The 26,823-nt window shown below is 56.5% G+C and overlaps 5 protein-coding genes across 5 annotated transcripts; 3 read left to right on the forward strand and 2 right to left on the reverse strand.

Moving 5' to 3' along the window:
* Positions 1-302: 302 nt before the first annotated feature.
* J7T55_001897 (nicotinamide N-methyltransferase) lies at positions 303-1,449 on the reverse strand (the record flags this gene model as incomplete). The annotated part of the gene is made up of 2 exons (XM_053142807.1): positions 303-1,099; positions 1,341-1,449. The coding sequence occupies 2 exons, from the start codon at positions 1,447-1,449 to the stop codon at positions 303-305; spliced, it is 906 nt and encodes a 301-aa protein (XP_052994350.1).
* Positions 1,450-2,789: 1,340 nt separating this feature from the next.
* J7T55_001898 (carboxymuconolactone decarboxylase) lies at positions 2,790-4,046 on the forward strand (the record flags this gene model as incomplete). The annotated part of the gene is made up of 3 exons (XM_053142808.1): positions 2,790-3,071; positions 3,267-3,584; positions 3,867-4,046. The coding sequence occupies 3 exons, from the start codon at positions 2,790-2,792 to the stop codon at positions 4,044-4,046; spliced, it is 780 nt and encodes a 259-aa protein (XP_052994351.1).
* A 5,378-nt stretch (positions 4,047-9,424) lies between these two features.
* Positions 9,425-10,010, reverse strand: J7T55_001899 (uncharacterized protein; the record flags this gene model as incomplete). The annotated part of the gene is made up of 3 exons (XM_053142809.1): positions 9,425-9,443; positions 9,501-9,596; positions 9,658-10,010. 3 exons carry the CDS (start codon positions 10,008-10,010, stop codon positions 9,425-9,427), a joined length of 468 nt encoding a protein of 155 aa, XP_052994352.1.
* An 8,885-nt stretch (positions 10,011-18,895) lies between these two features.
* J7T55_001900 (uncharacterized protein) lies at positions 18,896-21,232 on the forward strand (the record flags this gene model as incomplete). The annotated part of the gene is made up of 2 exons (XM_053142810.1): positions 18,896-19,436; positions 19,860-21,232. The coding sequence occupies 2 exons, from the start codon at positions 18,896-18,898 to the stop codon at positions 21,230-21,232; spliced, it is 1,914 nt and encodes a 637-aa protein (XP_052994353.1).
* Positions 21,233-22,714: 1,482 nt separating this feature from the next.
* J7T55_001901 (uncharacterized protein) lies at positions 22,715-25,599 on the forward strand (the record flags this gene model as incomplete). The annotated part of the gene is made up of 4 exons (XM_053142811.1): positions 22,715-22,738; positions 22,938-23,042; positions 23,135-23,819; positions 23,873-25,599. The coding sequence occupies 4 exons, from the start codon at positions 22,715-22,717 to the stop codon at positions 25,597-25,599; spliced, it is 2,541 nt and encodes an 846-aa protein (XP_052994354.1).
* Positions 25,600-26,823: the final 1,224 nt, after the last annotated feature.

The raw sequence follows: 26,823 nt of genomic DNA on the forward strand, positions 1-26,823 counted from the left end.
ACGCATTATTGCTTTTTCGGCTTCACACCCACCAGCAAACTGGACCGTGAGCCTGCGGCTATGGATACGGAAACCCTCAAGCTGTCGCCAACTGGCGGCTGTGTGTTTGATACAACTCAGCCAGAGTGCAACGCGGTTTATGTCCCGGCTGATGCTGGCCATCGGCTAGGACAGCCTCACTCCCAGGGACTCGATAGACAAGCACCTTCCCAGGCCATAGGGACTCTGACCAAACCGCTGGGGTGTAAAATCGATTGAAATCCCACAGGACCTGCGATGCTTCCTCCGTCAATGGTACTACCTCAAGACCCAGACCTCTTCAACACAGCAAAGACAAGCCACCTCTTCCGGGCAACGGGGTCCTCGATGCCCCTGTCCAGGACCCATTCCCTCTCGAGGCCATCACAGTCCCTCTCCCAGATGTTCTCGACCTCGAGGCCGAGCTGGCGCAGGCGCTCCCCGCCGAAGAAATCCCGCATCTTCTCCCTCCCCGTGTGGAAGCCCGCGACGACCCAGCACCTCGCCTCGGCCGAGTCCTTGAGGAACCACTCGATGGACCTGAGCAGGTTCTCATGCTGCCACGGCATCCACAGGCAGTCGCAGACAAACACCCTGTCGAAGGCGCGGCGGCCCTTCTCGGCCAGGGGCGTGCCCAGCTCGCCCCACGCGTGGCCCTCGACCTCGACGGGCGCGAGGCTGGACGAGGGCGACAGCTCGGGCCGGGCGTTGCGCGCGGCGTTGGCCCGGAGGTTGGAGATGACGACGGGCGCCGGGTAGTCGGTCAGGACGACGCGGCTGGCGCCCAGGAGCGCGGCCAGCAGGGAGGGCAGGGCGGTGCCCGCGCCGAGCTCGAGGACGGACTGGCCGGCGACGTCGAACGCGGCCAGCGGGGGCCCGCACGGGCTCGTGACGCCGCCCTGCTCCGGCCCCAGGGCGAGGGTGCCGGATTCGACGAATTCGGCTAGGAGGAGCGAGGCGTTCCAGAGGTAGTGGCTGAAGAGGCGGCGATCATCGTCGGCGCTGGGGTCTGCCACGCTAATATGCAAGGGCTTTGGGAGATGCGGTGACTGATACAGGAGCCCGTGGTCGGCGTCACCATCTGCGAGGCGTTAGTACAATGTTTCTCTGTGTTGGGCAAAGTGCCCCTGGCAGATGTGATAGTAGACAGGGAATATGCGCATGGGAGCCGGTAACAGACAGCCTGTTGTAGACAAGACATGTTGGTTCGCGAGCCAACAGGCAGGTGAATATAGACAGTAATATGGTACAATCCCATTCAAGCGCACCAACAGACCCAACAAGGCACACTCCCCTAAGCATCTTTCACGTTGAGCACTCACGTTGGTTCATCACATCATCTGGGAAAATTACGCCAAGCGATGCGCCGAAGAGGTCCTCTGGATCCTCGGCAGGCGCACCTGTGAGGGTGATGCGAGAGGTCAACGCCATCTAGTCTATCTTGCTCGTGCCTTTGGGAAGGCCGAGCAGAGCCCCCTTTCCTATGCGTGTTGGTTCTTGCTGTGCTGTGCTGTGCTGTGCTGCGTGGCCTTGCCTTTGCGGTTGTGCGTTGTGCCGTGTGCCCGTCAGCCAGCCAGCCCTCTACACAGTACCTCCTGTTCGTCCTCGTATGCAAAGTGCCTGCCTGCTTGCCAGCCTGCCTGCCAATTCACCCTTTAGAAGCTCAAAATAGCTCCCCACCGCCCGTGTGTCTCAACACCGGAGCCTCTTGTCCAATAGGCCCGGGGAACGAGGCGACGACAAGCCGACAGGGATGCAGGAGGGCGACAGCCGAAAAAGAATCAATAAAAAGAAGAAGAAGGAAAAAAATTTAAGGCACAACAACGTGTCTGCATGCAGGTCGGGTTCGGGGCGGTCGGTTCGCGCGATCAAAAAAAGGTGTCGTTTCACACAGCCCTAAAGGCAAGCACTTCGCCACACGGCAGCATAGCCCACTCATCGGCGGTCTGGTCTGGCAGTGCCCGTCTGTCGGCAGGTAGCCCACTATTTTTGGGTCTCTCGGCGGCCTGCGAGTCTGCATACACACACACACACTCACTCACTCACTCCCACTCACTCCCACTCTCACTCCACACACTGGCTCACTAGCAGTACGTAGACACTAGATACACCTGCAGAAACACTCCGATGTGGCTTTAGGCCCCCAATCCTCCTCTACTTCGTGCCCCATGCCCACACACACAACATCGCAGTGCATGCTCCTTTGGTCAAAGGCCCGCTTTCTCGTTTGTTGATTTGGGTTCTTACCCGCCAGGATTTAAGGCAAACGGACGAAAAGAGACAGTGGGGGCCTCCCTATGGGGGTACGCACGATGGGATCGTGCGTTGCGTTGCGTTCGCTTCCCTTCCCCCCAAACAAAAAAAACACCCTTTCCATCGGCCCTGCAACCGGGGGATATCGAAGCACGTCAAGGGTTCCAGGGCCCGAATTTGGGGGCCATGATGCTGTCTTGGTCTTTTGCCGGCTGGGAACTTCGCACCCCGGGAGTCACATCTGGTCTCCAGATCCACTTGGATCGCGCTTCTCGCGATCCTTCTACAAATGCCCCGTAGTGGTTGCCATGTCCGATATGTGCTGCCTGATAACAATACTCCGCGATGTTGTCATTTGTTGCATTGCCGGCAAAGCTTGGACACCGAAGCCCGCGGTTGTCGAAACGCTACTAGCTGTGCCGTAATAAAGCACGGCCAAAGGTACATCTCGGCCCCCAACTGGTCCCGTTGTCCCTGTGGAGGACAAGGAAGGATTCCTTCACATCAAGTCACCACCAATGTCCGGAAACCTACCCACCGCCGTCACCCCGCGGCTACTGGGCACCCTGCGCAGCCAGCCCGGCCTACCAGACGACGTGTGGTACACCATCGTTGCCACCACACTGTGCGTCTTGAACAGGCCAGATGAGATCCAGGCAATCTACACCCATGCCGTTGCAGCAGACGCAGGTGCGAACGCAGTCGCAGATCCGGTCGCAGATCATGGGCGACAACTGAGAATAGCGCGACGTCTCCGCGAGGCTCTGTTGAAGGCGTCCGCCATAGGCGGGCTGCCAAAGGTAAGCATACAAGCCAGCCAGCCAGCCAGCCAGCCAGCCAGCCAGGCAGGAAAGGGCACATCACGACGCCCGCGGCTAGCAGCACAACCCCCTTCCTATCTCCTGACCCCCTCACCCCCTGAGGCCCGCCTCGGCTGGCGACCCATTCGAACTGACCCGTCCTGTCCTGACCCGTGTCTGTCCTCGTGCATGTAGACCATCAACGCCCTCCAGGAGCTCAAGAAGGTCGTGCCGCCAGGATGCTTTGACGAGCCGCACGGCGAGTCGCCGACCAATCGACGGCGGGACATCTACGAGACGCCAGCGCCACAGGTGCTGCAGCGCGGCAGGCGGTTCTTTGACGAGTGCTATGGCAAGGTCGCCGGGCGCGTCATGACCTCCCTGGACCATTGCGGCACCGAGGACCTTGGCCTCGCCGTGCGGCTCACCTACGGCTACGTACTGAGTACAACGGAGGTGCTATCCGAGGCCGAGACGTCCTTCGTCATGATCGCGGGCCTGATACCGCAGGATGTGAGTTTTCATTTCCCAGCAAATCCCCTACTTTCCGTCGGGCATTAGGCATGAAAGGGCGTCTATTAGATCTAGTAGAAGGATGACATGGGATGGGATGGGATGGGATTGACCGGGTGCACGTAGCGCGCTGGGCACCGTCTGTAAGGTATCTCCCCGCCCATCCGCCCGACAGAAGAACAAAGGACATAAACGAGTCGCTGTGGGGGGAGATATGGAAACTAGAACAGGATTGGGCGCCAGCCTGAGCGGCAACGAGCGCCGGGGCTAATGCGGGCACAGGTAAACCCCCAACTCAAAGGGCACCTCAGGGGCGCTCTGAACGGCGGCGCAAGCATTGAGCAGGTGCGCGCTGTGAGACATGTCTCCATCGAGGTCTGCCGGGCTTCGGGCATGCGCTTGCTCACGGCGGACGACGCGCCTGGCTGCTGGGGCTGGCGAGCCGAGGTTCAGAACCTTTGAGGGGGCAATGAGAAATACATGCCTGCTATGTCAACAACGTCGGGCGTGAAGACGTCGAGGTGTGACGCCAGACTCTGGATAGTAGAACTACTGTGTTGGCGGCCCAGACCCGCGGCGCACCTCGAGGTCCCGAGCCCCGGAGGGCGGACGTTCCGTCCCGCAGCGGAACAAGACTAGATTCTTGGGAGTGGCTTTGGCGTTGCCAGCTGTCAAGAAAGCGACTAGACTGGGCGGGATAGGATGCCTAGGGAGTGGTGTAGACATGTAAACTTAGACAATAGAATCGATAGGGTGACTTGAGAAAGAAGCATATGAGCAGGCAAGGCACCATACAATCCGCCAACAGAAAGATGTGCCATGACGGCCATTGGGGGCCAAAATCCCGGGGAGCCTGGGCCTGGGGGCAACCATCTACGGGCGCCCTACTATAATCGCCTAATCGCTGCGAGTCCAATCAGTCAGTCAGTCAGTCAGTCAGTCAGTCAGTCAGTCAGTCAGTCAGTCAGCCAGTCAGCCAGCTAGCCAGACAGTGGTCCTCGCCCTTGCTTACCCAGAAGCCGTCCCCATCCCACGTCCTTGGGGAGTCCAGAACACCCCGAACGCTGTGTGGGAATGAGGCTCAAAATTGCTGACCGGGGGTAGGGGTGTGAGCATGTGTTGTCTTCCGCCAATTCGCACGAGGCGAGCGGCCCCCCTTTGCGAAGAATCCTGGCGGCCGCACCTTGCCCTGCTTTCCTTTGGGCGAAACCTCTGGCCGAATCCTTCCGGACGCGCTGTCCCGCCGTGGGTCTCCAGTTCCTTCTCTGTGGGTGGCGGCGGTGTGCGCCAAGGTATCAAAGTACCATGCGCCCAAGCGAGCGACCTTGCTCTCTTTGGGGCAGGGGCGAGCAGGGGGTGGTGGCAGTAGGATTGCGGGCTTCCTCCACTCTTGTCTTATTAGTACTGTACTATTATGTGGTATTTGCCTCTTTACCATGCATACCATTTTGGGAGGAGTGGAGGTCGACAACGCATCACGTTGGATCGCCATTCCACCCTGGAAACGACGTGGGACGTGCGTGCATAGGCAGCGACGAAAGCTCATAGTACACAGTACTACACACAATGTATTTTAGGTGCTCAGGTTGACCGGGCCATCCACGGGCGGGCAAATGTGATGATGGGCTTTGCCGCGAGACTCCGGACGTCGGACAATGGGAAAGTTCCTTCATCGCGGTGGAACAATAGTGGAGGCCGCATCCCATCAATCTCCCCACAGACTGTCATCGTCTTTTGTTGAGGAGGCTCTGCGAGGCGGCGCCTTCAAGCGCTACCTAATTGCCATGCAGGACGAAGGTACGCAGTAGATAGACAGTCCAGTATCTACGTAGTCTGTGGGAGTGACTGACATTTCTCAGGGCGGTGGATCGACCTGGGGACCATTGTTTGACACATTGGTACCACAGCGGCGGCGCTGCCCAGCAAATGCACCATCGACGCGGAACTGGTTACTGAGTGTGCGATGCTGACTCAAGCCCCTGTACATGTTTATGATCGCCGACCTAGATTGACGAGGATCCCGAGATCATCAGCAAGACCTTCCAATGGGGTGTGACTCCTCATCTCGGATGGGCTACATGCCGAGCTAGGTCTAAGACTTGTTCCCCCAAAACACCCCTACAGTGCTATACGGGTCTCCGTCTCCGTCTCTGTGGGACTGGCTCGTGGTCGCGGGGAAGAATTCTACGTGGGACCCAAACGTCAACATCCAGCCAGATGGGGAGGCCGATCGACAGAATCGATGGGGCCAAGCTTTCTCATTTGGAATGGTCGACGTAACCGACTGCCAAGGGAGAGAGGAGGGTGGGGGAGAGGAACGTGGTCTGCCGGGCAAGCTGACGGTCTCACAGTCTGATCAATCAACCATTGATTGACAGGCATCAATTGTGGGTACTGTGAAGGAGGAAATATGACGGGCACGATTAACCGAAAGGGGTGAGCTCAAGCGTGCTGTGTTGCATCAGTTAGATCTCTGTCTGGAGGTGGCGAGCAGGGGCGGCGGGAAGGCTAGTTGGACCCAGACTGTCGGTGTCGGCGTCGGTGCAATCTGCCAGGCTTGTTGGAGCCGGCTGCATGGTGATGTGATGTGATGGTGAAGGAGCAATTAGTTTATGCGCCGGGGCAACATTATCTTCACCGACCTCGTTTCCTTTTGGCTGCAGATGGCTGACAGGGAGGCCAGGCCACCTGTCACCGCGCCGCACGAGCTTCGAAGTGCGGCGCCGAAGCCAGGTCCTACCCGAGAGGAGGAGACTTTTCGTGTCTGCCGGACAAGCTGCTGGGCGGAATGCTTGAACCTTGCTGTGAGGGGCGATCAGATGCCGGGACCAGGCAAATGACCAATATTTAATATATGGTTTATAGCGCTACGTCCAGTAGCTTGGAGGATCGCAGCAAGCATCAAGGCATGGCAGGTGGTGGCTGGTCTCTGTACCCGACGTTCTGGGACCGCTGCCCCTGCTGGAGGGAGAGGGCGTCAATGGCTGGGCCAATATGCCGTCGACTGGCGTATTTTCCCCCGATGTGCAAATACCAAGGGTCCATCTGATCTTGTAAGCATTCTAAGACTGGGTTGGCCGGCAGACGGGAGCTCCCAGTAGTAGTTACCAGACTGGCGGTGTCGCGGAAGACGGCTCCTTCATGATCATCCGAACCCTGTTGGTCCTCTCAAATTCCCTGCCTTTCGCCTAGTGCGGAAGTTTCTTGCTGCACCTAAGAGAAGATGATTCTGACCTTGCAACATCACGCTCTTCCTCACGGGCTAATGCAGTCGGGGGGTTTAGACAGCACCATGTCGTTGCAAGGCTCCATCAAAATGAGCTGACGCCAAGCGAAGCCGGCTCACGAGGAGCCTAGGTGTGTCTCTTATTCCTGGGCCCGATCTGGACTGCTTCCCCCACACGGTGAGAAGCAAGGGATGTTTCGGTTAGTCAAATTACCACCGTGATGGATGCAACTCTCAACATCTGTAGCATACCTAGCTTCTCGCCTAGGCTCTAGGTCGAGGGCCGGGGCGGTGGTGAGAGGCGCTGTCTGATGTGCCTGGAGCTGTCTGTACTGTATCTGCCCCTCCTCATGGACAGGAAGCAGAGTGAGAGAGTTCGGACAGGAAATGCGAGATCACAAAAGCGGCAATTGGTGTATCTGTCCGGGCTTTCATGCAAAGCTGTCAGATCTTCGTTGGACCCGAGGAGCTGGTAAGTCCGTTCTGGCAGTAGGACGATGCCCGCGATAGGAAAGCCACCCCCATTCGAGCACCCGCAGTTCCTGGTCCCCGGTGCCAGAGCGTCGGGTCTCGAACAGTGGGGACCACGTCGAGATTGCCGGGATCATTTGAGAGGGAGGTATAGTGGAGCTGCTATTGAATCTGTGGCATGGGGTTTTGTACTTCGTCATCTGCACCGGCTGGGGTGCCGGCAGCAAGTACGTACATGACAAAATGTGACTGGTAGTCAGCACTTCTGCTTGGGTCACTCCGTACTCATTTCCAAATTTAGGTCTTGTGGGAGCCTGGGACTTGCAGTAGCGTTGGCAAAGATCACAGGGCCCACCGAGAGAGACGTATCCTTGCTGTTAAGTGTTAAGACTCGCGTGTGTTAAAACCTTGATTCCTGTTATGTTCAAGCGACGAGTCTGTCGCGACCCCGGCGATATGGGCCCATCACTGAAGTTCAAACAGCACCAATATGATTGTTGAGCGGGACGAGGTACTGGACTCCTCCCATGATTGTGACGGACGCTTTCGCACTGTGGTACCGAGTTTGGGTCCTTTGGTGTGGGCAGAGCAGGTGGAGATTCTGCGATGTCTCGCCCGGGACGCCGCGGTGCGTGGCCGAAATGCAGGTGAACTACCGTGCTCTGCTTCTGTAATCCGCGCTGTGTTGCACTTATTGCCCCTGGCTGCCGATCATTTGAGTGAGAGCGTCCACCAATGCAGTCAACATGGCATAGCTGCCTGAGGTGTGGACCAGGCGTGCAGACGCTCATACCGCTGGCGCCGCGAAAAGGCCAATCGTAGCTACTCGAGGCGGCATGTTTGCTTGTGATTGTGAGGACCCCATCATCGGATCGAACTTGTTCCGCAGTGATATGACCATACAAAGCTTGAAAGTGGGAGGGTCTTGGTGGCATCCACCCTGCCGTCAGCTACCCTCTTGCAGTGCACCAAGTCGTTTTGGGAGGCCCGCATGGTGCTGCGTGCTTCTGGAGAGGCAGATCGCCCGCCGCGGTGCAACGTGTGCAAACGTCCCGTTCCGATTCAGGATATATTGATCGTGGATGGCTCGGGAAGCCCAGGCGGTGTCAAGTTTGATCAGACCGCTTCAGACATGAATTTGTGTCTCCTCGGAAAGTAAGAAGACGCGCAAAGAGAGACAGAGAGGTATCTCCGTTGATGATAGTCGACTCTTCTCTTTTCTCACCCTCTCGAGCCTTGCAGCACCTAGTCCCAGGCCTGCCAGCCTGCGGTACACGCGGCACGGTGGCGAGACAGCAAGGCCGGGCCAGCGACTTGCCGGCGCCTGCGGGATTCCTGACAGCGGAGAGACCCGTCCTCGACGACACGGGGCAAGCTAGACCTGGCCAAGCTAGGCCTCGCGGAGCTGTCTGCCGCCTCACGTCGTGATGGGTGGAGCACGACGAGAGCCTCGCCGTGTCGGACGTCATTGTTCGGACAGGCTTCCAAGGGTTCCTCGAATTGGAATTGCTTGCGAGACACGGTGGATGCTTCTCATCTATCTGTATTTGTCGGCCGAGCGGCTATCACTGGGTCCTGCTCTTTCATGGAGTCATGGGCGAATGGTCGAGAAAGAGGTGAAGCCAACCAGAGCAATGCTGCCGTGAGAGGCATCCGGCCCCCACAGCCGATGCCCGTTGTGACTTGTAGCAATGCCGGCATACCGACTTGCCTCGTCCAAACGGGGTGTGTGGCACAGTTTCACCGCCATACCCAAGTTTTGATGAGATAGGGAGCCATCGACAGCAACGTTCTGGAAGAAAAGCAGAATCCGGCCGCGTGTGTCATGCAATGCACCTGCAGCATGTGGGCTTCTCTGGCGTTGCTTGGGAGATTGAGGTGGCTTCTCGAGATGGCTTTTCGTCGATAGGACAAACACCGAGACGAGGGACCAAGCAGGCCGACGTATGTTGCCCAAAGAGGACTGACCTGGCGGTGATCTGGTCCTGGTCTGAAGCTTTGCAAGACAAGTGCATCTCGGGAAGTGACAGCCCACCTCCACCTCCTTATCATCATGTACCGACCAGTAGTACCTGCCATGTACTGGCTGGGTACTGACTGTACTTTCTGTCGGTCTGATCTGCCTGTCTTGTCTATACACCCATCAGAGACCATCGTCACTCCTGCCGCATGGACCAAAGTGAATGACTGCAATCTTGTCCCGTCATCAAACTACGCACACGCAGTGGAGGGCAGGAGGGCAGGGCAGGGCATAGCAGGGCAGGTGCAGCGCAACACCCCAAACAAGCCTCTGATCGGCGTTGCCGCCCTTGCACCTGCCCACATGCCATTGGTCGCTTTCCGGAAAGAGCGAGAATGAGAAAGGCAATTGCGCACCATTGCGCACCACTGCGCTCTCTCCGTGGGGCCCGATTCGGGACCGACGATCGTATCTTGTCCTCAATCTCCCAGAGGGCCCTCTCTTTCTGCGAGCTGCGCCCAATCGCAACCTCTGCGGGGCGCCATGACGAGACGCCCAAAGAGGCCAGACTGCCTACGTAGTCGACATCTACGCAGTAGCTGTCCACCCATATACGGATCTTGTTTAGTCTCCTATCTCTGCGACCCGCAAACAATGGCCCATTCGAAGCCGGCCTCAAAGCGCTGCTGCTAAGGGGCCGCCGCCTCAGGGGGGCCTGCAGCGAAGCCAAGATGGCGCCAGATTGATGTGTCCAGTCTACAAAGTACATGCTGTGCCTGTACTGTCTCGTCTGGTGGCAGCAACCGGAGCCACATGACAGGCAGTGCAGGCGGGCGCATGGTGCTTCGTACCACACTGTTCATCTTGTTTGATGAATCCGTCTCGAACGAGAATCCTGAATGGCAAGGACAAGGGCGCCATTCCAAAGCAAGAGCAGCACATTGCCGCCTGCACGCCCGCAGACCATGTTGGTCGTGTTGTCGCAATCCAAACACCCTTGCGCGTTTCAAGTCTCTGATGATGTCTTGTTGCTTCACCCATACAGACATCAGCATCGCATCGCATCGCAGCACAGCGCATCAACAGGGGCCTGCAAGGCTGCGGCGCGGACCTCCAGATATCTCGTTGGGGCGCTGGGCCACAACCATGGTCCCGTCTCCTGCGGGTACCAGCTCTCACACGAAACATACGACGGTGACTTCTTGGTACCGGCAGCGAGCCTGCAGGTCCTGTCTCGTCAGCCCTATGCGCGCAAGCACGTAGCGAATCACCAAGGCCAGTCCGCGGGCACACAGGCAGTAGGATTCGGGTGCCCAACAGCGAGACCAGGGGCACGAGATTCTCTCATTTGCGAGGGCTGCCAGTCGGCCATTTGCGTCGACGAGATGCCCTGTCCGGGGTCAAGCCAACAACACCGTGGCATCCGCTTGCGAGCGGATTTGGCAGCAATGCAAGGGCTGACCGCAACTCTACGACGAGTCAATGCATCCCGTTCCCTGGCCTTTCATTTGGGAAGAATGTCAGACTCTGCATCAGCATACCGTCCACACATGTCTCACGCATCCCATCCACTCCATCCGGAAAATTGCAATTGCTCTCAATACGACCCGTGCCGCCCGCCAATGACAGCCCTGGCTCCTGCATACAGGCGACAGGGTGGTCTACATACCACGAGGCAACCCTGTTGGGTCGCTGTGACTACGATCCAGCCCTTCGGCCCATCCAGCCATCCTACAGGCTACCATCACACCCTTCCGCACATCTCCATCAAGCCCTTGGTGCTGCCCGTGGATTGTGGATCACCCGTCGCGTGCCATTGTAGCTGCCCCTCCGAAGCATCTGTTACAAATCCCGACTGAGAGGATCTTGGCACCCTCAAATTACCTGCCTCATCCGCCGGACGTCAGCACTCTGATTTCTCGCCTGTCACCTGTTGAGAGACAAAGCGAAGTAGTCCCCTTTTCCTTGCATGCTTCTGGCTCACAGACCAGTGGCTTCAGAGCAGACGATGCCTCATCCAGATTGGCCGCGAGCCAGTGGCCCGGCACTAGCACAACGGACATGGGCACGGTCACGGCTCTCTAGCTACAGTCCTTGTTCGACATATGTCGTTGAATCGCTCCTTCTCATACGCACGGGCGCCATGTTCGTGTGGAGGTGGACATTCCCGTCTTTCCGTTGGGGTAGCTATGGGAGGGCAGAGCTATTAAGAGCCTTCACAGGGCTGCAAGCGCCATTGGCGAGTTTGAACAGCCTGAGGCGTCTGGCCACTTCGGACGTATCCATTACTATCTTCTCAGGCATCATACGAGGCCGCCAGGCACGCAACTCCAAACTCTATCGCTCCTACCATCGAGAAATGCGTGGCTGCAAGGGTTCTTTGTGGAATGCCCCCTTGGACGTCCAGCATGGGCTGCATGCCTGTCAGCAAGCCACACCCTCTTGTAAGCAGTGTAAGAGGCCATATCATGGTACCGAGTCTCATGTCAGTGACGGACATCCTGACGGTTGTCTGATGCCAACCTCCAAATACTTGCTTCGTCCATTGACTGCTGCCTTCTGGGCGGGTTGAAGGACTGTCCTATGAGGACGAATTTGACGGGAAAGCATGAGTGCTGAGATTACGAAGTCACGCCTTCGTCTCGAGCGATGTTACGGAGGCGCACTCCTGGTGTTCAATAGAACCGCAGCGAAGCCATCCGGTCCACGGAGCCCTCGAAACACTGGGGCAGGGCAGATGACCCAATGCATGACATCCAGGGCATCATCGCGGCGTAGCATTGCAGCTTGGATAAGCTGTGATCAGGACCCAGCAGTCTGGAGGCAGCCGAAAACGATTGGATGGGAAGCAACCGACCCAAAAGACATGATGAACTCTCCAAGCCGCAGAAGCCAAAAGCAAAGCCCCAAGCGCTCTCTGCATTGGCCCTACACCGGCTCCCACACTAAATCATGCTTGGGCTCGGTGAACAGAATCCGCCAATGATGTGCCAAACCCTAAGCCCATGTTGCGAAAGCGATAGCAATTGTTTGCTCGAACTTGGCTTTCTTGGTAACTTGATGCCACCATGAGCGGTCGGTCACCTCGTCGCGATGGTTGTGGTGGTCGGCGAAGCATCACAACTACACGGCACACACAGCCACTTCTCCCTCTTCTCTCGCCTTTCTTTTTTTTTTTTAATCCATGGGCTCTTTGCCTATCCCCACAGATGCAGGGACTCTCCCGGCCCAAGCTTTTCTGACCATCGCATATCTTCCAATCAGCTGGCAGGAACGTGCTGTCGGGAGTATGTGTGGGGCCTGACTTTGCGCGAAAGACGTCAGCCACAGCTATTCCGCATCAGGAGGCTATCCTCGAGGGACAGGTCTTCACTCCGACTTGTCAGAAAAGGATTGTCCGCTGCATGCCGTCACAGGGTGTCACTATTGATTTGAGTTTCACAAAATGACGATGGACCATTGCTAGAGTGAGGAAAATGAGCCTGCCATTCGGCCCTTGACCCAGATTCATCTGCCTGTCAGACCCGGGCAGGCTTTTGACTTGCAGCAGAGAGAGACAGGCACGCCTCCTCAGACTGGGGGTTCTGAACCACCCCTATGGCAAATTGTGATGAATCACGGGAGAAGCTTGATGCTGGCTCTTCAAGGACCTGCTGCGAAGAGTTGCGCGTGCACGCTGTTAGGGTGAGTTGCAAAATCTCAACAGCGGGTTTGCACATATTCGATTGGCAATATGTTCGAAACTACCGAGGAAAACTAATCCGAGTGTAGCCCGGGTAAACGAAGCTTCTTTTTTCGGAACAAGCTTCTCGTACCCGGGGAGCGGACGAGCTTCGCGGGGTGTTGTTTTGGAGTGCGTGGGTCTTTGTTTTAGCGCTCAAGGCTCCAGAACAGAAAACCACCTCGAGACGATGACAGACATGCAGGCGGGACCCAGGGCAGACTGCGGAGCGGAAGAGGGCCACTTCGTTGCCCGAGGCATGTTTCAAGACGGGAAGCCTGGCCCGCACGCGGCGGAGGAAGGCGACAGGGCACATGCGGCCTCGACCTGTCGGGACTCACGCGACGATGCTTGACTGACCGGTCGTGCGGATGCATCCATCCAGGCGCGTGTATGGTCTCGCAAATGAAGGGACCATCAAAACAGGTTTGAATGGGCAATAATCGCAGTGCCAATGACCAGCAACTCAGCACTTGGGAGGCATTCATCTAGTGCAACCACTGACAACTCACAGCGGCTCATTAGTCCACCTGCGCGGCCCGACGAATGCTTGGAAATGGCACGCGCTGCCCAACTGGACCATTTCCGCAACGAGACAAGCAAATACAAACAAGATGCTGACTGTGCACGGAAAAGGCTTGGTGAGTGTCCACAGTCGACTTCGTACTCGGGAAGTATGGGCGGACAGACAGCAGGAATCTCATCGCACAACAGTGGTGAGAGTACGACACTCGGTTCTGCATGAATATTGGAATAGCAATGACGAATTGTCAGCGTCGACACAAATACCTATCGCAGCAGCAGCACTGCAGTCACCCTGTTGATGAGCCTCTTTTGCAAGTGTGGTGATATGATCCTGAGAGGGTTAAGGGAGATGACACCATACGGTAGCCGGAAGAAGGGTAGTGCGATAAGGCTGTGCACTTATTTCGGGAATGTCAAGCCTGTGCCATTACTAGGTGGGTGGTCCAATAATGCCGGTAAAACCCCAGTCACAGCGACTGTTGGTGCTCGGGACAACAGACCTCCCGGCGCATACTGCTCGAAGGGTGGCCCTCGTATGGTGGGCTGTACAGCACACACACACTCGCTCGACATCAAGTGCCACCTGATTGCCTACTACTGACGTCCATGATGCTCACCTATGTGATAGGAGGCATGCTCGATTCCTGACCGCCAGGCACGGCCAGTAATAGCCGTGTGTTGCTGCATGGCCCCTTCGTGTGGACTGCATGCACTAGAATTTGGCTGGTGCCTATCCCGCAGATTCGCAGCACAGCGCAATTGACATGCATCATGATCGATCACGGAAACAAAAATAGCAAGAATATGACATGACAGTTAGGGTAGTGCCGTCCGAAAACCTTCGACCTTGCAGCGGCTGCCTCTGGAAAATCAGGGCACTGCGGCAGTACGAATCAATGGGGTGGGCGACGTTTCAGGGGCTTGTCCTTGTCGACCCAGGCCCGAAGCGATCTGGATCGTCACCCACGAAGGTGCTTGTGACCTCACCAGCCCTGACCCTGATCCCCACCGACTGTCGGTGCCGAGCCCGACCAGGGCTCGGAAGAGATGGGAGCCAGATTGATAGTGCGCTCTTGGCCTTGTCGCTCAGATGACTGGCTGACGCTATTGGGCAAAACCCGCGACAGCCCTGACCTGGGACAAACCTACAAGGTGATATGTGGCAGATGGGAGACCCATTCTATATCACTGCCCATGTATGGCTTATATTCCGCAATCGGGCATCGTCGCGGCCTCGACTTGTGATTAAGCTTCGGGGAGGTGCCGGCGAGTGCGACACTACATCACGTCTCCACGGCCCAGAACCAGGGCGCTGGGAAGAAGACGGACGGGGATCACAGACTCCCGTGCACTTTGACGCGGCGTGGCCCCAAAAAAAGGAGGTGTTAGGGGTGTGGAGGGGGGGACATGAGATTGTCTACCTACTGTTACTGTCTTCCTGCGCAGTAATAGTGTCATGATGACTTGGGCTCCCAGTGCGTGGCAGATGCGATCAGAGGACACACTCAATTTTACGAACAGGCATGATCCTGATGTGTCTGTGCAAAGACCGGTGGGTGGGTACAGCAATCAATCATCTGGCTGCTTTGTATACAGAGGAATAAGAAACGAGAGACATGCGGTGAAAGGCCAGGCAATTTTGGCTTGCGGTCACAACATTCAGTAACCAACCGACCCAGGCAACCTAACGCTTGGGACCTTGGAACAAACGATTGCACAGCGATCAGACTAGTACCAAGGGTAAGTTCTTTGGTCAAGCACAACGGCAGCAGCGATAGGTGGCCGAGCGCGAGCAGTCCAACGTCGACCACCACACCACGGGTTGATGCCACCGCCCAGAAGGGTCTTGGTGGAGGATGTGCGGGACGTACTATTTCCCAAGACCGCAGGCCCTGCGTACCAGCAGCAAGTAAGCATGCGCCGTGGATCGCAAGATGCTCTACTCATATGCATGTCTCAGTCAGAATATAACGGGATCTCCATGCCTGTCTTGGACCAGAAATCTTGGAAATGTCTCGCTTGCCCCCATCCCCGTCCCCGCAGCCGCTATGTCGTTTCCGGAGAGGTTGCTCGACGGAGGTGGGAGAAAAAGAGAGTTCAGATCACCCACAGTCTCTGCCCTCCTCGTGTTTCCCAGCCCGTGGAGGGCCAACCCTGGAAGGCTGCAGAGACAACAACTCGGCCGCCTGGGGCTAGAGAGACATGACAGACCAAACAGAACGGGACAGGGCAGGGCAGGACGGAACTAACCAGCCCAGCCCAAGCCTAAGCCCGAGCTAAACTATGCCAGGACCGGGGGCGTGGGTGGGCAGCGCGGGCGGGCGGTCGGTGGGCAGCAAGCCAGGCAAAGCGGGCGGGCGGGAGCGACGGCCAGAGGAAGGACTGGGGGAGGCTGTGACTTCAAAATAGCGGGTTCCTCAAGGTCCCATCCTTGTATGCGACAGATGACGCCGTCACCTTTCGCTTGCGACCTGGACTGCCTGGCATTATTGTGCTCTGTCTGTGCTGTGTTTGTCGACGTAGTAGTGGTGAGAGAAAGAGGACTCCGATCCCTGGGGATGGAACAAATAGTGTAGTATCTAGTCTATGCCTTTACTGTAGTCTACATAAGCTTAGAGACTCTGGATCCAAGCATTGCTGGGACCCTTTCCGAGATTCCCGCAGACAGACTATCATCATTTAACGGTCAGTAGTAGGGGTCGTATCTGCATTGAAGCTTCAGCAGCCGGGAGCCAGCCTGCCAGCTAGGCAAAATACTTACAACTAGTCACGATCGTTCAGAAGCAAATGTGCAAAAATACCCTACTCCAGATCGTTGGACGCCAGATACAAGTGTCTGGTCGCTAGGACATCCCATCTGCTCGGCCGGGTCTGTTCGTCAGGAGAAGGCTCAGGGGGACGCACCTCCTAGTGCCAAGGAGAGGAAAAAGCATCAGCGGACGGCGGGCGAGTGAGCAGAGCAGGCCCCAGACGCCCGCCCACATAAGCGAGGCCCTGGGAGGCAAGGTACATAAGCAGGCAGCGGAAACTGCATACACAGTGGACACGGTTGATATTGTAATCAATCAGTCCAAAAATTGCAGGGCGAGCGAACGAGACGGACACCCGGAAAGAGGATGACAAACAGGAGATACATGACCAGATACCTGAAATACACATGTCGCAAGTAGTTTAGCCTGGCAGAGAGGAAGAGGCCCTTTTGTCCCAGGAGAATGGGCTCGGTCCACATGGAACACGACCGCAATTACCGCAGAAACGAACAGGACCAACATCACCAGCATCATATCTCATCTCATCTCATCTCATCACATCACACACACTCACCAAAGAAGTACAGCACGCTATGGCGCAGTCTACCGTGGTCTATTGAGAGTAGAAGTTACATGGCATGCATACTATGCCATGCTATTCTGCGCATATTGCCAGCGGCAGCATCAGAGTCGGGGGGCGGTTGCGCGTTCGTCTTGTCCGCCAAGCTCTGTGGTGCACACCACATAGCATGGCATAGCCATGGTCCCAGTGTGTCTCCCTGCGCGTCTCCGAAAGTAAAAAAGGCACACACGGCCCCTCTGAAGGATCGGTACCCGCAGCGCATTGCATCTGTTTACCACGAGGCTTTGAGATGGTGGAATCCTTCGACTATGCATCAGTGGGATCGCCATGGTACCAGAAAGAATGCTACCGCACTGACTCCGACCCGTGGGCATTTCTCCCATCATTCCCCGGGGGCCTGCCCTTTCCAAGGGTGTCACGCTGAAGGGGGAAGGGTACTTTTGCCAAAGCAACTCTGGCGAGCCTGGACGGGGTCGAGGTTACTGCCCAAGTGGGATAGCCCCGTAGGCAGCAGTAAACCGTACATAGATAGATGCGACGCCTATTTTGGTAAGAAAGTCCACTGCAAAATGGTGCGTCCCACAGCCCACAACCCACAGCCTTGGGCACACCTGCACTTCACCGGGGGTGGAAGAATTCTCATCAGAAGATCGAGACAGGCAAACAGGGATAGAGACACAGACAGAGACTTGAGAGAGACTTTGAGAGACTGCGAGACTGGGAGGGGGAGAGAGCGGGAAGGACGGGGCGCGGAATTTGCTTTGCTCTACTGTGTGGTGTTGTTGACACAGCACAGTACAGTCAGTAGACAGACACTGACAGACAATGACAGACAGTCCTACAGACAGACCTACAGTAGGTACGGTACTTCCTGTCGGCGTGGGTGGGCCAGGCTGGGCTGGCTGGCTGGCCGGGCAAGGCCAGGGCAGGGCACCCTCTCTGCCTCTGCCCTCTGCACGCAAAAGACCCCTGCTCAGTGCCATCGATGGCTTCCACCCCTCCCAGCCCTCTCTCTCCTTGCCCCAGTGCTGCCCTCCTGCCCTCCTGCCCTCTCGTCCCACGCCCAGCACCATCGAGCGACCGGGCGACCAGCGATGCCCGGGGACCCCCTGGCACAGATGCAGCCCTCCCACACCAAATGCTGACATGGGTGCTGGCCGGGGTCAGGGGGCCAGGGGGGGGGGAGGGAGGAGCGCAGGAGGTACGTACTCTTTTCCCTACCGGTCCGCAGCACAGCATGGTACGGGTACAGGTACCATGTATCTTTTTGCTTCGCCTCTGGCCCTACCAGATCCAATATGGAGCCCATCGACCCAAGCCTTCTTCCAACCCGCCAGACCACGTAAAACACCACGCCGTCTATATCAACCCCGAGGGCCCCCAACCCATCTTATCCCAGCTGACTCCCCTTTCGCCCTCATGTTCCCCAGACATTCCTGAGATATCCCACGGCCCTGCTACGTCCATCTCCAAGGTTTCAAACCTCGTCAACGAGTATCCACGGCCACCAACACCGCCTACCCACATATACGCCCACCGCCTCCCCTGGCACCCGGACAGACAGACCCTCTCACCTGCGCCTGACCCTCACCAGTCCGGGACATATCGAAGTGCGCGACAGCTCAGCACAGCACGCGCAAAGAAGATCAAGGCATTTCATCGAACAGTTTGAAGAGCTAGGCACAAAACCATTACAGCCCGGCTCCGAACTCGTAAATCGCCCTGTCCAGCCCGTCACCCACCAGCGCTTTCTCACCGGTAGTCGATCGCTATCCGCGGACATAAAAAGACGACAAGTCCTTATGACCGCCTGAATTTGTTTCGAATCTCTCTCTCTGGGACTCGCAAACTCTTCCCACCTCCCACTCCAGCTCCTTCCAGTCGGAATCTGACCGTCTGGTATGAGCTAAACATCTGCAAGTAAGGCTTACGCCTCGTCGCCATGTGAGACAAGAGCTGTCTTGACTGACTCCGTCGCCGTAGCTTGAGCTCCGCCGCCTCTCTTTCTCTCTGACCTGACTTCTTTGACGAAGTCGTTGTGAGATCGGCCTAGTTGTATTCTGTCCCCAAACACCATGGTATCCCTCGAGCATCACACATTCGCCATGTTGCCCAGACACATGAGCGAGGAGCAGGAGCACCTAAGCTCCATTTACCCTGACCCACCGCAAGGCGCCTTTTCTGCTGCCGGCATGGACCTGGGCCTTACTTCTGACGTCTACTTCCCACGCCTCGGCCAAGAATTTCCCCCTACCATGAACGGCTTCGACCATCACATGCCATATGCCGCCGAAGGCGCCGCTGGCTGGACATATGGTGGTCGCATGTCACCGCCCATCTTCCAGGAAGACCGAGAGTTGGGAATCCCCTCAAACATGTCGACCGCTTCCGCCCCATCAGCACCCTCCTCAGCAGTCGGCTCACCGCAATCGACCCATGGCCAACCGGCACCAGTACCCGAGTGGGCTGGCCCTCAGGGCGTTGCCCTGAGCCCCGGCATTGTCGGCTCTCACGAGTACTTCACCGGATCCGAGTACAACAGCTACGCACCACAAGGTATGGAGGATCTCGCACCTTTTGCATTTGCAGACACTTCAAAGCCACCCGGATTTGTTGGTGAGTCACCACAGACTTCTAGACCTGTTGCTCCTGAGCATCTCCAGCAAGAACAACACAGTTCTGGTCCTCCTGTCTCTCCTTCCGTGTCTTGCCAATCACCACCATGTACTGTACTCGCCGAGCCTTGGTCTGCGGTCGATGCTTGTTCTGTCGCTTCGCATGCGCAGACATCAAGTTCGCCAATTTCCCCTCAGTTGTCCAGAAAATCCAGTGTCTTCACATCTCCTGATTCTGCCACTCCGTTTTCTTCTCCCACAGCGGCTGGCTGGACAAGCCCGACAACGCCTCAAGTGGCCTCTTCTTTCTTTTCTCAATCTAGTGGTCATTTTATTGCTCCTCTCGGGTCTTCTTGTTGGTTTCCTTACTCAAATCTTCAGTCCTCCGAAAAGGCACGTTACTGACTTTGAACTTTTCCATTAGACCCAAGCTTGATCCACCACGAGATCAGCCGGCCGCTCATGCCACCTTACGACGCTGGTTTCCAGCAAAACTCATCCGCGTACCCCAACTCGCCCGCTCTCACTGCGTCATCACCACACCTGAGGACAGGTAGCCAAAGCCCGTTTATGCCACAGAATGCTGGGTACCACTATTCCCCTTACCAAGCACCAATCGACCAGGGCCGACGGCCCAGTCTTGTTTCGTACCAATCCGGCCATTCTGGAGCGTTCAGCGACAGTGACTCCAAGGAGAAACAACGATGCCCGCATCCCGACTGCGGGAAGACCTTCAAGGACCTCAAGGCCCACATGTTGACTCACCAGACGGAGCGCCCTGAAAAGTGCCCCATCACGACATGCGAGTACCACATTAAGGGCTTTGCCAGGAAATACGACAAGAACCGCCACACACTCACCCATTACAAAGGCACCATGGTGTGTGGTTTCTGCCCAGGATCCGGCTCCGCAGCGGAGAAGTCCTTTAACAGGGCAGATGTGTTCAAGAGGCACTTGACGGCGGTGCACGGCGTAGAGCAGACGCCGCCCAACAGCCGCAAGAACAAGAACGGTAGCTCTACTTCAGCGTCCACGGGCAAGAAACCGGGGCCGGGCTACGCACCCGATGCCACCGGTAAGTGTTCGACATGTTCGCAGACATTCAGCAACGCACAGGACTTCTACGAGCATTTGGACGATTGTGTGCTGCGCATTGTCCAGCAAGAAGACCCCGCAGAGGCGGTCAACGCGAGGAGGCTCGCGGAGGTTGAGAACGACCGGGAGGTGCACGCCACCCTGGAGAAGAACAACCTGCCGACCACGACTCAAACGATGATGACGGATGATGAGGACGACGAGGAGATGATGGAAGAAGAGGAGGGCCAGTTCCTCGATGAGCAAAACCTGATGGCGCTTGGCGTCAAGACCTCAGCATCGCCCACCAAGAAGTCCAAGGGCAACCCAGCCAATGGCGTGCAAAAGTCTCGGGGCCTCACACATTCTCGTGGTGGTGTCTCGATTTCAAAATCCAATGCCAGCAACCGGGCGCGCAAGCACCGCCGGGAGTACCCATCATCGTGGGGTTTCGACAAGGGCCAGATGACGATGAAGAAGCGGGTGATGGCCGTCTTTGACGGGCCCCGCCGACTGGCCAAGGATGACATGATGCTCTCCACCGAGCGCGAAGTCCGCGTGCCATTGGCAGATGGAAAGTCCTACGTCACCGACCTGGACGTCCAGACCATGAAGAGGGCCGAGGGTTTCCTGAATGCCACCGAGGAGGAGAAGGGTATCTGGATCTCAGACGACCCAACGGAAGACGACATCAAGGCTATGCTGGATGCTCAGATGCAATGAGCCAGCCACCTTGATATGATCCGTCCTCCCTACGACTTATACAGATTCGGGATGCCGGACAGACCCGATACACAAGAGAATTTCGATACCCACTCTCATCACTCCTCATAAAGAAGCATTCTTATGCGCGGGAAATGATTTTGTATTTCTGGAGAGCGAGCAAGTAAAAGCGTTTTTTGTTTTCTTTCTTTTCAGCGTCTCTCTCTCTTGGGGGATGGCAGAATGGGGCGGGCTGGCATGTTCTCTCGGAGCGAGAAGATAGGGGGGAAAAGTGGGGGGGCCTTGCACATTATGGACCATTCTTCATACTACTACTTCTTCTTCTTCCACTACCTACTACTACTACATGCGCCATATGGCTGCGACGATACCCGGGTATATGGTTGTTTATTTTGGGAAAGGGGGCTTCATGTTTTGGCCCCTCCTGTGTCTGGCTTGGGTCGGGAATGCGCGGAGTTCAGTTGGATTGTATCGGTGTGGGGATCAATCACTGCTTTATGACCTACGCTGCCTTTTGGAATATAGGCTAGGGCGCGCGTGATGGGTGTAATACTCGTTGAATCCAAAAAGCTCCTTGACTGCAATGACTGTTCCTTTCCCCTGCTTCTGTGATGACTCCTGCTGGTCTATGAATTAACTCGCCCTGTTGCTAAATGTGCTCCTGGCGAGTGCGTGTGGAACCGCACCAAGTCAGGCCAGTGGATGTGAATGAAACCTGTAGGATCATTGTACCACGTGCGCAGTCACTGTAGTGGTTGCGTATGGTCTCAACCAGAAACGTCCAGGCGCATTCACAATTAAAGAGCTTGGATACCTAGGTACAACTAGCTTAAGCTCGGGTATCTGCTTCGTGGCCACAGTATCTCTGTGATGAATTCGTAAAAGAAAAGGTGGGAATCATAAGTTGCTCAGTCGTAGGACAACAGCTGCAGAATGATATCTTATGGGATAACCTTCCTTGGGATAATTTGCCTCGATATAATCTCTTGTACAGCACTTTGCTTTTGAAACATATTCTTTACGGAGAGTTAAGTACTGTAGGGGTGTCCGCGATGTCATTCTCACATTTTATTTGCGTGTGGCGGTATCAATCCAGTAGTGTATGTGAAGAATTTAGATACCTATGCGTGTAGGTACAAAGCAAGACCAAGATGAAGACGAAGTCGGTTGCCCTTGCTGACTGTCGGCGCACGGACCACATACCCACCTCAGCGCCTGGCCCAGAAAGCCCGAGGCTTAGGTTGGTAATTGAATGATGGCCGGCCGGCCTTCCGCTCAGCTCACTGCACTTATACACTTCAACGTGGCATCAAGCTGTAGGACATCCCACAGCACGCCATCCTTCTCGCCAGCTGCGTCGCCAACTACCTCGCATCCCGACTGCCACTATGGGCACTTGATCGAAGTGACTGTGGCCTCTTTTGATTTCCCTTATCAGGACGACGCAATCATTCTTTCAAAGCCCGGGGGAGAATCGTCAAGATGCGCTTGGCCATGTACGCCGGGGTATGTCCACCCCAGCTCCAGCTCCAGCTCAAGCTCCGACTCTGCTCGAGCTCCCCTCCTCCGGACGCATTCCCCTCCCATCATGTTGCACGCCTGCCGACCTGGTTTTCTGACCCAGAATCTATGGAAGCCATCGTGGTGTAGCAGCTGAGTGCTGGTCGCGAGAAGGGCTCGAAGCTAACATGACTGGTTTGAATAGGCCTCGGCGGCCCTCGCCGCCACGGTTGTCACGTCCGCCTTTTACCAGCGCGCCAACTTCTACTCTGCGATGGTCTATCTATCGCAAAGTAACCTTTGCTTGATGGTGAGTTGAGGTCCTCATCCCAGCAAACGCGTCCTCATCGGGGCACGCGACCACCGCCGATGGCCGGCTAACACTGATCGCCACCCTAACAGATCCTCGTCAACCTCGTCTTCCTCGTCTACGGCTCCTTCATGTACGGCCTCCAGCGCCTGTGCTTCGGAGCGCTCCGCCCCGTCGAAGTCGAACAGCTCTACGAGAAGGCCTGGTTCGCAATCACCGAGACGTGCCTCGCTATGACCGTGTTCCGCGAGGAGGTCGGCGCCTTCTTCATCGTCATGTTCACCGCCCTTATCACGGGCAAGGTCTGGGGCTGGATCGGCGAGGGCCGCGTCGAGGTCTTCGAGCAGCAACCGCCTGCGAACCCCCGCCTCTTCCACGCCCGGCTCGTCGTGTCGCTGCTCTCGAGCATCATATACAACGCATGGCTGCTTAGCTACTCGATCAATACGGTTATCGTGCAGGCGAAGCCGACGATGATGGTTATGTTCTTGTTCGAATTCGCCGTTCTGGCGGTCGGGTCGCTGCACACCGGGCTGCGTTATGTTATCTCCCTGGTTGAGGCAAGTGTTATTAAGAGGCAGACCGCTCAGAGGTTGGAGCAACGAAGGCGAGAGGTCAGAGAGCAGAGAGCAGAGATTTTGCGGAGAAGAGAAGCTGGGGAGGCGGCCGAAGATAACGAGGTACTGCCGGACGAGGACGACATCGACGAGATGGATATTGAGGTTCCGGGCTGGGATACGAAGGGCCAGTGGATTCTGTTCCTGGATCTCTTCGCTGGTGAGTCCGAGTACTGTCCATCAGTTTTAAAACCTTTTCTAACATGGTAACAGATTTGCTCAAGCTCTCAGTCTACACAGCATTCTTCTGCGTGTTGCTTGTCTTTTACGGTCTACCGATTCACATCATGAGGGATCTCTTTATGACAACCAGAAGCTTCGTCAAGCGACTCACAGCCCTACTGAGATACAAGCAGGCCCTGAGGGACATGAATCGATATCCAGATGCGACGGCGGAAGACCTGGGACGCGAAGACACTTGCATCATTTGCCGAGAGGAGATGCGTCCATGGGACCCGAACGGCGGACAAGTGGAGAGGACCCGACCAAAGAAACTTCCATGTGGCCATATTCTACACTTCGGATGTCTCAAGAGCTGGTTGGAAAGACAACAAGTGTGCCCAACCTGTCGAAGCTCTGTGGTGGTTGAACAGCCACCGAGAAATGGACAATACCGCCCCCGAATGGCGTTTCACATACAACCAAATCTACCGGGCGGACAGAATCAGCCCGCACAAGCGAATGGTCAAGCACCCGGCGCGCAGGATGCGCAGCTAAATGGGCAGGCCGGACAAGGCGGTCAACAACCTCTAAACCCAAGAGCAGCCATGCGATATATCAACCTCGGTCCAATAAGATTGGGCTTCGCCCAGGGTGGGCAAGAGGTGGCAGAGCTGGCGAACCGAATGGGTGTCGATCTAAATGGGCCCAATGCTCAAGCGGCAGCACAAGCGAATATTCCCCCGACAAATCCTGCGGATCTCTCGACAATGGAGGCTGTCCGGAATAGGTTGCTGGAAGTCGACCAGAGAATCCAGCAGGAAGTTCGTGACATACAGCAAGGCATACAGAATGTCCACATGGCCCAGCACGAGCTCCAGCTGATTAACTTGATGCTGGCTGAACTCGCACGTATACGGCAGCTCAACCTGGGCCAGCAACAACCCCCGGCCCAGCCTGGCCAGCCCACACCTACTCCTAATGCCGCCACTGCGCCAGCTGGTGGTGTACCTCCTCCCCAACCTCCAGGTGGGGTGCAGATACCGACGCCGCATGTATACCCTGCTGGCCAAATTCCCCTCCCGACGATGCCTCAAGCCTCGAACCCCTTTATCCCCAGGATGAACTCACCCACTGTTACCCGCCACGGAGCTGTTCCACAAACAACAGCCATTCCCTCTGGCAGCGCGGACCTTCCTGAGGGTGTTGTGATACCACCAGGGTGGTCCCTAATGCCTCTTCAACGCCTTGACGGCGGCGCGATTCCAGCAAATGGAATCCAAGCGCATGGTGGTCTCACACCCAACACCCAGCCAGAAGGGGCTGCGCAAGCTGGTAGTGGCCAGGCAAATGGGGCCATACCAGCCCAGTCGTCTAGCAGCACTACCGGAACGGCCGCTGGCGCTAATGGAGGTACAAACTCTGAGGAGGTCCACAGCACAGATTCTCAACACGCGTCTCGCGAATCAAGATCCGAGGCGCCCCAAGTCGCCGCGCCAACGCCGGTGACGCCAGTCTGGGGCGGGTCAGCGCAGCTCTTTGGTGGCGGTGGCAGTGGTAGATTGCCATTTGGGCTAGAAGCGCCTGGCTCGAGCCGGTCCACCTCCCAGACCCGTGATGGAGAGAACAGCAGCAACCGGGAGATTGGCGACCAGGGAGCGAGTGGTTCCAGCGAGCCGGGCAGGTCAGCTGCTCCGCCAGCGGCCGAGGAGCAGGAGGATGCCTCGTCAACCGCCAAGGGCAAGGCGCCTGCTGCTAGCGTCGAGGATGCCGAGGACTGAGGCATTGGGGGTTTCTAATTGGGGCTTGTCGCTTTTCTTGTAGCACTTATTGATAGCGAGACATACGGAGATACCAAATCATGGAAATCAGTTTTTCAACTGACGCAAGGAAAAGTCCTCTCTCACTATGATTTGCAGTCTGCAAAGCGGGCGGCGTATTTCGGCTTTTGTACTTTATTGCCTACACCAAGTCTGGACGACTAAATTGCTATTGCAAATTGTGAGGCTACTTATTCACCCAGAAACAGGCGTGACTGTTTTGTACGTGATGCGCCAGGGAGCGATGGGTTGTCCTGGTGAAGAGTCTTGAGACGAATTTCTCTGGGAAATTCTCTTCGCAGACAGTCCAATCCGCGTATACTTTCAGACTACTCCCCGGACGCGTTTTGGACCCTTAGCTGCATCGTGTCGACTCTGCCGATTGACTCGTTCGGAGGCTTATCCCCGAGATCGACGTCTGGACGAAGCCGGGGAGAAGTGATCGCCGGCCCATTCAGATAGCGAGTGACGGGACGCGCATCTATTCCGAAGACGTCGAGGGCGACGTTGAAACAAGGTTAAGCGTCGGTCCGTCCCGCTGGGCTCAGGGCCGCCCTGCACTATATCATCTAGGTATTGAGGGACTGCTGGCCGTCGCAAAACCTCCAAACTGCTTTGCGGAAATGACTGTGCGGCATGTTATGCCGATCCTGCTAAGCGGCATGAATCTGCCTACGTATATGATGTAGGTGCTTGGTCTCGAGGCTGATTGCGGTCATTATCGCCGGTCAAGCCGAGAGATCCGTTGCTTTTCTTTTCCCACTCGATGATCAACGCGGATCGAACTAGGCGGCAAGCTAGGGGAGGGTGTATGTGTATGGTACAGAACGACGTGTCTCCGAGCAGCCATGCAAGTGTACTATGAAAATGGTACCTTCGGGTTAAGGACATAGAGTACCAACGAGGGAGCACCCACCGCTAGGTTTCGCGAAACCTCATCTACTGCCGCAATCGATTCGAGATGTGATCTTACCAGAGGGAATCTGATCCGAGGCGGATTCAGTCTTCCACACAGGCTAACTGTCTCTATTACCACGGTGCCGATGGAAGAACCGGAGACGTCTCGGAAGCATGCCGATACATGCCTGTGACCCACACACTCGGAGTCAGACACCGGTGTCATGTCAGGGGCAGCTGCTTTCCCGTCCCTGATCAGACGCGAAGAACCTCTTGGGTGAGCGAGCA

The sequence above is a fragment of the Diaporthe amygdali genome, assembly GCF_026229845.1.
Source record: "Diaporthe amygdali strain CAA958 chromosome Unknown NODE_12_length_1037015_cov_66_201586, whole genome shotgun sequence".
NCBI classification, from domain to species: domain Eukaryota; kingdom Fungi; phylum Ascomycota; class Sordariomycetes; order Diaporthales; family Diaporthaceae; genus Diaporthe; species Diaporthe amygdali.